Genomic DNA, 10,794 nt, shown 5'->3' on the forward strand with positions numbered 1-10,794 from the left:
TGGAAATTGGATTTTCATTCTGTGACCCCTCCACTTCCTGCCAGTACCCCACAACTCTCCCAACATCCATCCTTGCCATTTAACTACTGATGATACATTCTATCTTGGCACACCTCAGAGAAGCAGCATTAACTTTAAAACGTCAGAAAATTTGAGGCTGCCTCCTCTGAATTACTCAACATTTCCCAGACTGTAAAAATGAAAAGTCATAAAGAGACTGACATAATTTGATAATGTTTGATATTTAATCTGCAGTTAGAATTGTTAAACCTTTGCAATGCTAGAGAAACTGCTAAGGTTTCACTCACAGTACTGTAATTGGGTCCAACAGCAGTGATGCATATTTATGCAAGCTGCCCTGATAGTCAATGTTAAACAAAAGAAAGTAAAGAATCAGAATGGATTAGACAGCTCTACCTCCAAAACTGCATTAGAGAAATCACAATTTTGACAAAGAGGAAGTAAAGTCACAAGCTATTAACTGGATACCTCACACCTGATTAAGTTACAGACAGGTAGTATACGGTCTGAAATAGATATTTTTTGTCAGTGTTCTGAAAATCTAAAAAAATGCCAGATCCTCTCAAATTTTGTTCAGACTCCAGCATACTTTTACATGTTCTATCCCAAACATTTAACTGTAATATATACTTGCCATTAAAGAGCTTACTGACATCATCACACCCAGGTGCAAGGGCATGGGTTTAGCTTGCTTTAGAGTAGAAAAAAGAAGTATTTAAAACACAGGGGGTCTTAATCACCAAGATGATTCAGGAACCCCAAGTCCTTTTAATGAAATGTACTTAGCTATAACTAAACAGTAATAGCAAAAAATATAATGAGCAGTAACAAAATAAGAAACCTTTTCTTAAATTGTCTACATTAACGGCTATACCTTTTACTTGCTTAAGCTCTTTCCAAGACATTGTATGACCACAGCTAGCAGAGCTTAAAGTAGCCACAGCATTTCAGCAAAGAGGTAAATTACCTCATGAAAATGGTATTTTTATCAGTTTTCCATTACAGAATATATGAAACAGTTAAAGCATGTCATTTTGTTAGAGCAGCAGGATCTCCAATTCCTTTCAACATTCATCGAGTTTACAATGCATCACACTAAACACAAAACCCGAAAATCTAACTAAATGTAAAAAAAGACTTTCTTTTATAAAGCCATTATGGTTGTGAGTTGTAAGGACACAACTACAGATGTAAAAAAGTGTAAAAAGGTCAAACATGCTCAGATCTCTTTAAAGGTAACAGATATTTAGGAACACAACATGTTTTAACAGAGCTAAATGATCTTCTGTTGCTCTTAAAAATGACAACAAAAACTTCAAAATGTTGCTACAGCAACAGCACCTACATATAAGCTGCGTGCCTGACCATCTATAGCCTTATACTACAGTAGCACTATCAAGCTACCAGATCTCAAACATTTTATGAAATAATGTACTAGAGGACCTTTCTACAAAGAAAGGTTAAGACTGAAACCTCTGACAATTAATTCTTTGCTTAAAAGTGAACATTTTAAAGAAAATCTACCACTTAATATCATCTACTATTCCCAGAAAACAGACAAGCAAAACCCCACTACTATAAGGATGACCACCCAATGTCAAAACTGGATCACTTCGTGAACTTCGTTCAATTAACCCTCACACTATACAATATATAACATACGTGCATGTACATATACACATGTATATATACATGTGATCTGCATATATATATGTATACATATATTCGGTGTTGCTGTGAGATGCATAGTCAGAAATTCCAGCAGAAGGGGGATGACACCCAGCTTCTATCTTTGCATTGAACCAGATACACTGCAACTAACATTATCCTCATGGTATCACTAATAGTTGCTACTGAACAACAAAAGTATTAAGATAATAGTAGGAGGAAAGGGTAGGTACTTTAGTGAAAATGTGATTATAGGAGAGTATTCCCATCTCTAAGAAACTAGTACCACTGCAGAACCCAGGGGTGCATGGGGATCTGCTTGGTGCTTGGTATATATACTTACATTGGACAAAGCGGGGGGGAAATGCCAATTCTCAGTAACTAAGTCATCTTTATCTTCCACATGAATTTGACTACGTGATTCACACTTCCTAACACCTCCTTGATTTGACTAATGCAATTTCCCTACCCTCCTCCCCCCCAGGAAGTTCTGTGACCTTAGAAAACACAAGCTGATTCAAGCTGAGATGGTTTCTCTGAAAGTGTCCAATGATAGATCTCTCTTCCAAATTAGGTGTTTGGTGTGGAACTGGTCCTCAGTATTGAGACACCCATGCTCTGAGGCTATGCTCTTCCACATCATGATATCCCACTTCAGTAACGAAGCCGATGAACAACTGAGCATCTTGTGATGGCCAATGTCAGGACACTGTTCAGAAGTCTGTCCCAGAATATGAATCTCACAGCCAGATGCAGTAAAAATGTCCTTTATTCTCACACTTAAAACATCCCCGCTTCTGTGTATAGACTGCCCCTCCTTTCCCCTTCAAAATGAAGTCCAAAACACTCTGCAAGATAACGGAAGTATCAGCGTCCTATGTAACAATGACAGTAACCATTTAAGAACATGCTTTATAAAAACCCTTGTAAAGCTATTTGTTTGGCTTGTCAGCAGCTCAAAGACCCACAGAGAAGAGACAGCAGTCAGCTAGCCATTCAGCATGTTGTCCCCACACATCCTTCCCGCCACAAATCAACTGTTGAATAGCTCCAGACCAGCTACTGCAAGAGCTTTTACCCAGGTAACAGGCTATACAAGAAAAAATGTCAGAGGAAGATTAATGTATTGTAACTGACAAAACCAAAGCATGGCCCAGAACTGAAAAACTGATGAACTTCAACTGTCCATTCACCTGTATCAGTTTTATGTACTTTTGTAGACACCATCTTCAAGTGTTTGTTATGTTTGCACTAAGTTCTATTAAATTGGGTTTTGCTAGGAAGAAGATCTACATATTTAATACAAATCCCAACAATTTTAATGGACAGGAAAACTATACAGGGCAAGAACCAATATTTTAATGCACTAGAAGATTGGATTTTCCATCAAAATGCAATGCAGCACATAACTCCTAAAAATTACAGCACCAACCAGATACAAGGCAAGAAAACAGCTACTTACAGAAATAGCAAAAGTCTCCTGGTCCTAAACTTTCCTGAAAACCTAACATGACAACAGCAACCTGTCACCTTAAGTAAGGAAAATATAAAAATACTTGCTGCCTTAAAAATCAGAATTTCTCTTGGAAAGGAAATCCAGCTGAGGGCATTTTTTTTTTTAATTTTTTTTTTTAGAGGGTTTTTTTTTTTTTTTTTTTTTTTACAGTTTGCAAGGGGAGATACACTTCTACCATTTCATAAGGCAGTCTAAAACTCTGCAAATCTCTAAAACATTGTCTTTCAATGAAGAAACTAAGAGCTCCAACCCGTAATTCTTGCACAGACAACATCCAAACAAGCTTCTGACAACACAAAGTAAAGGCAGCTTCTATTTTCCAACTTTCGCAACAACTATGTCTATCTGTAGAGCTGAAGCTACTGGAAATGGGCAGTGTTATCAAAAAACTCCTCAAAAAGCAAATTCTTAATACCTACAGAAAAATTACTTAACTTTGGCCCTCCTGACACATCTTTCTGCTAGATTTCCTTAATTTGGAAAGTCAAAGCTGACTGTAATTAGTGTGGGCTCAGAAGTACTTTTAGTTCTGTTAAAAAAAACCCAAAAACCCCAAAAAACCCAAACCAAAAACCCAACTCAAAAAACCTCCTAAACTTAATCCTCTTTTGCCTCTCATTCTGAATGTTTAACTTCATTTCACAGAAGACCAATTAAGGAATAAATTCCGATTATTGTAAATTCAGCGTGCAGAAGGATATTTCAGGAAAGCAAACCAGCAACAAAACCACCCCCACCCAACCAAAAGAAATCCCAAACCCAGAGAAGCATTCTTATAGTTTTCCTTTTTTCTACTTCTTATTTTCTAAAAGCAACTTGTTTAAGGTTCTTTGCTTTATTGTTAATTTATCCCTCATTTTAAGCATATCTATTCACCAGTTCTTGTTTACTGTTCTACATTTTGCTATCAGTTTCTATTTTAATATCAATGAGTTTATGTTCTGCTATTAAAAAACAGTCATCAATCATTAAGATTTTTTCTTTCTAAACAGCCTATTTTACCTCAAAGAGGAGATTCAATCACAGTATCAAATTTTCCTTTCACAGTCTACCAAGCATTGATATTTAATCAATTATCAGAATGTGCAAGTGTTTTTACAAATGTGATGCAATTCCAGGTTAAAAGAGTGTTAGAACTGTGACTAAATAAAGCGCAATAATGAAACTGCTATATAATACGTATTCTTTAAGAGCATTTTTAAGATGGCTGTTTCTCCCCATTTTCAAGTAGAACAAGACAAAGAAATTCCTCCGTTTACTCAGTGTAAGGGCATATAACCACTGTGATTTGTTAGTTCAACAAGGAAATTAGTTAGCTGTTCTAACACTACTTAACATCTAAAAATGATGTGTTTTCATCTTCATAAATTCTGACTTCCATAATTAATTAGAAGTAACATTTAACCTAAATCCTTTGTTAATTTCTTCACCCCAAACACTGCATCTACATATCTAAAACTGTACCATTAGCTAATAATTTGGTAATTATCTCTTGCAGTAGAAGATTAGATGCTGATTGCTGCTGAGAGGATCACTGAAATACAACAATAAAACCAAAACCAATTAAAACTTTGCTTAAGGTGAAGTTAAGGCAATATAAGGACAAAAGCACCACAAAGAACAATCTCTTTCAGCATTTCTTTCTAGCTCAAGAAATTCTTATTGCAAAAGCTGAAAAGCATCAATTAAAAAAGCATTACAAGTTCAAAAAAGCTTGAACGTGGCTGCTAGATGAAAGAAATGCCAAATATCTTGACTATGATGTAGGTGTGCCAAAGTCTCAAGTTTAGTTTATGACTACCAAAAAGAAACGCACAAAGTTTATAGCTACCCAGAGAGAGCTTTCCTCCAGTAGCTAGACTGAAACATAGTATTTAGCTTCTTCGCATGGGACTTGGATACTCTGATTCATGTGTGACGTCTCTCTGAAGATCTCTATTATCTTTTATTATCTCACCTCAATGATGAAATAATGAGAATAAAAACAGAAAAATGAATCAAGTTCTGTTTATATATCTTTGCCTCAGAAAAAAAACAAACAAACAAACCCCGTAAACAAAACCCAAAACAAAATCCTCTCAGACAAGCCAGTGTTTGTATTCAATAACCTACTTTCCTAAAAAAGCACTTGGGAACTTTAGATCAAATTAATTTTCTGTAAAATTCACAGAATTTTACAGAAACTCTACCCTTTTGTGTCTTTTAATAAGCAAACCTAGCATAAACCCAAAAGATTAATGAGAAAAGTTAATTTTATTGCATGTCAAGTATTTAATTCTGGAATTACATTGAGATTGGAGATGACTGGATCAAAGTAACTGTAATGCAATAGGTAAGAGATTGCAGGCTGATTATGAAAGATCAGGAATGAACTGTTGATTTATTTGCTTTTCTAATTCCATCTAAGTTAAAAAAATGCATTACTGTAATGAAATTCACTCTTGAACTTAAGACCTAAACTTTTCTTTTTTTTCCAGATTGTCACAGCAATCTTTATTAAGCTATAATTATTTCCCAAGTCTCTAAAAATGTCCTACTTTACAGAGTTTAAGTGACTGGTAAATCAGCATCCCACACACCATTCAGACCAAGTTGACAGGTTGCAAAATTGCTTGTCCATAAGTTAGAAGTCAAATACATTATCACAAGCTGAGTTTTCTCTACTGGAATTAGTAGTACTATGAGAATCCTTCTCATCTCCTTTGTGAATGGGTTAAAATAATTTCATATGCATTGTCTCCTGCCAAATTACATCCACAACTTCCATTAACAGATTTACAGTACAGTGTGCATTTTCCCAAATGACTCAAGAGTTCACCTTAACTGACCTAAAGAAAAAAAATCATTTATCTCAGTAATTCTTCAAAACCAAGTAAATTGAAAGCCTGATTTAAACCTATAAAACTAACCTGCCAGATAACCAAAACACAACATCCAATAGCTAAAGAAGACATTTTCCTTTTCTACCATCACTACATTATTTAGTTCAATATCTGAATAGAGGAAAAAAAGGTGATAAACTGTTACACACCTGTGGAACTTTTGTAGAACTGTATCTATCTGCACTGCTAAGAATAGCTTCTTGTGTGGCCTTGCCTTCACCTACTAGGAAGACTATGTCTTATAGTAATTTCATTTTTCAGATTTTAATAATGCAACAAAAGTTATATGGAAAGAGATGGCTTCTTATTGCTTGCAAGTACAACAAAAATAGGTAGCACAGGTTAAGAAGTGGTGCAAAATCTTTATGTGCCAGGTCTCCTTGTTACTTGCTAGCACACAATTTAATAGCCTATTTCTCAAAACTTCCAGCTGCATGATACTGTCTTGTATATTCGCACTGCATATTTTGTTCACTGGTTGAATGATAAAGGAGTATAAGAAGTAGAATATTGGAAGCCTCAATCAAGATTCTGTTGGAAAACATCACAAGATGAAGTGTATTTAAACAAGCATTTGAAAACAAAACAAAACAAGCCTACTGTACTCTGTGCTTAGGGAACTCTATGTCCTTGTAGCTATTCCAGAGAAAGATTTATAATGGACTCACTCCCAAAAATATAATGTACTTAGCAACTGCAGAGCAAGAGCACCACTCAGTGGAACTATAAGATAAAACAATACTGGTGAAGTCAAAGTCATATATCCACAGCACAGCAGTAAAGAGTTCCAGGTAATTCTAAGACAAACATCTTTCTCAGAAAAAAAAATAGGTGAAAATACTGCTAGTTTTAGTTCATATCACAAAGACTAATTTAAAATTCTATCTTTAATATTGTTTATTTGCTGGCTCACTTTCCCACATAAAGTTACTAAATTTTATTACTATCCTATTTCTTTTCCAAAAATACAAATTATAATTCCAAAAAGGAATACATATAGACATAAACAAAACCTCTTTAAAATTTGGAACCTGGAAATTTTTAATCTATACATATTTATTTAAAATACTTAATGTGGAAAAGAAGTGCATGACCAGATGCTGACACACTTATGACAGTTTTTTCTTCATACCCATGTAGTTATTTGGAAACCCTAGCACAGGCAATTAAAAAGCTACCTGACAGAAGCAGAATAGCAACCAAAACTCGATTGATAGGATGAACTCAAGACAGTTTTTCCTAAACTTTAGCCTGCTAAAGTTGACATATATACTGACAGCCTAACTTTGATTCTACACCTCCTACAACAGCAGTGACTATGGACACTGAATGAAAAGTAGACACAGACACAAGGTGGAAGAACCGCGATCTGTTCTGATGCTGCCTGCAGAATAAGCAGTAGATCAATGGATATTTAAGTTGTCCACTACTTAATCTCACATGAGAGAAATGAGAAAGGAATAATGAATAAATAAGTAAAAAAATACAAGGAAAAGGAAGAAGTAGAAATGAGTTTTTTAATAAAGCCAGCTAATATTGAAGTTAAAAGATTTTTTTTTCTATTAACTGGCAAAGAACTAAGAATATGTCCCCTTACACAGTTGAATGTGTTATGGAATGGAGAGGAATACAAGAGAAAAGAGAGAAGAATGGAAAAGCAATACAAAAGCAGATTTCTAAACCTAAACGTAAAATTAAACCTCTACTGAAACAGGAAAGCTTTTTAAATTGAGTAATTAGGGAGTCTTGGAGTAAGACCCTTGGCAAGCCCAAAGTGTTTCCAGGCTACTGGGTCTGGGTGTTAACTTTTAACATGGCAGCCTGCATGGCACTGTGTTTTAAATCTTTGCCTAGAACAATGCTGATACCACACAAATATCAGAAACGCTTGCATGGCGTCAAGGCCTTCTCTGTCAGCAAATAGGCTGAGGGTGTGCAAGACACTGGGAGGAGAAACAGCTGGGACATCACTTTGTTTTGTTTTGCCTGGGAGCAGTATGATAAGCACCAGCCTTGAGCTTAATCTGGTATATGGACCCTAAATTACTGCAATCCCTTCAGCTGTGTACCTGTTCCAGCACAGCCTTACCCACAGGCCATAGTTCCTGCTACGAAATATGCAATTGCTCTGGTCTGGGGTCCTCCACTGGCTGCAGTGGCCCCACATGCTGACCACCACCTTTAGACTGAGGGTCTACAGCAGACGGAAGTGAGTCACAGAAGATTAGTAGTTTCTGTGCATCTTAGCTGAACATGCCAATCCAAAAATGTACACTTGTAATAATCATTAAAAAGGCGTAAAGCAATCAGAAGGAAGTTATCCAGTCAGGGTTAATTTGAATCTTTACCTTACTACACAAATTATTCCATAGCATAAAATGCTGGGCAAATTGAATATTGTGAAGAGAGATTTTCTAAGAACACAGCTATTATGATCATATCTGGTTAAACATTTGTGGAAGATTCTCAAAAACTAAAATTCCAGTAAATTATAAATCCCAGTATGTTTCTTCTTTAACCCAGCCATACCTCAATGAACATTTGTTAACTAAATGATCTCCATAAAACTGTACTTAAAAATACACTTTGCTACAACTCTGATTTACAATTTTGGTCCCAAAGTTCACTAATAAAGTCAGGTTAGTGCAACATTTCATACAAATAAATAGGCTAACAGCTAAAGTTTGTGAAATCTGGTCTTTTACCAGCACCTCAAATGTTCCCTCCTTATGATCTTGTCTCACTAGGGAACACTATACACACTCACAACAAATCTCTGATGCCGGTTTGCTAACAGTACCGGGCCTTGTTGCTGACGTCCATGCTTATGCGACAAAGAAGTAACTCTGAGATATTATAAGAGTTTTCATGGGGATGGATCCCACTGCCCCTAGTTGGAAAGCTGTCCCTGCTTCTACCTAACAGACAGCAAACCTGTAATTAAAATAGCTGTGGATGCCAATCTTGCCAGTATCATAGCAGGATACATGACCTTATTTTTCCAGGGTTCTGCTTGCCTAAACTGGAAATATATCCATATCTGGCACAACAGAAAACCCAAAATAATCTATAAGGAGTGCATTTAATAATTAAAATAGCAAATATACAATACGTTCATACTCTTCTAATTACACTACATTTGTAGGACACAGATTGGTTCTTTGGGAAACGTTAAAATATTCAGCACTTAAACACCAGAGAATCCACTTTGGTCACCATAGTGCATTACCTGGTAAATTAGTCTTCATAATATCAATGCCAACTTGAAGCTCAGGCTCAGCTGCAAGAACTGCATAATCTCCTTGATGAGAGACATTGAAGTTGTAATTCGAATAGATACTGAGTACATTATTTGCCAGGAAAGGTTTTCCTTTTGATGTCCTTTGCAAGTGTATTTCATTCCAAGGTATGCACAACTTCTCCGCAATTAATTTCCGTATCAGCAGGCGACCAGCCTATGAAATAAAATGGAAGTGATGCATACGAAACTATTATGCTATGTGCAAAATATCTGTGGTTGCTAAAAAACACCTTATTTTAAAAAGTGGCTTTATTATTGCTGACATAAGAGTATATTTTAGCCCAAACATTTAGATTTCTCCCTTTTATAAAAGCCTGCACCAAGTAAATTTAACCAAAAGAGTTCACAAGACCAAGTACACAATACATTTGTTATCACTATTAGGACAGAGACAACCCAATACAAAAGCTAGCCCAGCCTAGAAGAATCACATAAAATAGTTCCTTCTAAACCTTATTTAGGATACTTCATTGCAGAGATGAATACTTTTTATACCACACTGAACAGTAAAACTGTCTCAACAGCCTTCTTTTCAGTACATTAAGTTACTTTGGCACTAAATGAAATGCTCAACAGCTGAAAGTGATAAGGAATTTCTTACATACAATTAGCATTAGTCTGTATTACTGTCAGTTATCTGAGATTTAAAACCTGAATTATGTAAAACAGCTCTACTTTCAAACACATTACACTACCGCCTTCATGTATAGTCTACTGTACATCAGTTTTGCCTCCTAACTTGACGTCACGACATAAACCTTGTTAAGTCTTTCAGAATAACTACTCATAGCAGACTGCAAACGTCCCCTTTTCCTCCTACGTGAAAGTGTAAGTAAAGCTGACGATTAATTCTTTGTAACACATTTACTTCTCTGAAATGACCTCGCAGGGTGTATTTTCCTACGAGAAGTACTGAATCCTCTGAGCGATGCCAGAGGCGGCTGCAAGCGCCGGGCATCCTCCACCACGGCCCCGCAGGCAGCGCCCGCAACAGCGGGGACGAACGAAGCGGAGGGCTCCGGTCGCTCTGCGTCCCGCCTGTGGACGAACGCCACCAGCCCTGACGAGGGGAACCCGCCCCGCGCCGTATCCCCCCGCCAGCATGTACCAAGGCGGCTTTGGCATCGCGGGCAAAGACAAACTGGCCGATGCGCTCCTTCTCCTCAGGCTGCACGAGCCGCGCCGCCAGCAGCCACTCCTGGCGGCAAGGGCGCCAGGCAGCGCAGGGGAAGGCCCAGCGCACACTGCCCATAGGCCCTGCAACGCGATAGGGCCCGGCAGGCCTCGCTCCCCAGCGCCGTCCGACGGCAGCACGGCCCTCCCCTCAGCCCGCCTCTCATCCGCCGTGACCGACCGACCCAAACCGTGCGTGCGCGCGTCGGCGGGGGGCGGGACCCGCTGCCGAG

General features: G+C 37.5%; 1 protein-coding gene across 3 annotated transcripts in view; it reads right to left on the reverse strand.

The window, feature by feature from the left end:
- The window catches only part of AASDHPPT (aminoadipate-semialdehyde dehydrogenase-phosphopantetheinyl transferase), a 32,413-nt gene extending 21,673 nt beyond the window's left edge, over positions 1-10,740 (reverse strand). The window contains exons 1-2 of one of the 3 annotated variants that reach the window (XR_003990134.1): positions 10,497-10,705; positions 9,317-9,542 (exon numbers count right to left, since the gene is read on the reverse strand). Coding sequence is in view for 2 of the 3 variants with exons in the window: in XM_030476935.1 (XP_030332795.1) it covers positions 9,317-9,542; positions 10,497-10,640 (370 nt within the window). In the remaining variant the exon portion in view is untranslated. Of the gene's footprint in view, positions 1-9,316; positions 9,543-10,496 lie in introns of all 3 variants that reach the window. The other 2 variants (XM_030476935.1, XM_030476937.1) reach the window with 2 other exon arrangements.
- Positions 10,741-10,794: the final 54 nt, after the last annotated feature.

Source organism: Strigops habroptila, chromosome 2, assembly GCF_004027225.2.
Source record: "Strigops habroptila isolate Jane chromosome 2, bStrHab1.2.pri, whole genome shotgun sequence".
Classification (NCBI taxonomy): Eukaryota; Metazoa; Chordata; class Aves; order Psittaciformes; family Psittacidae; genus Strigops; species Strigops habroptila.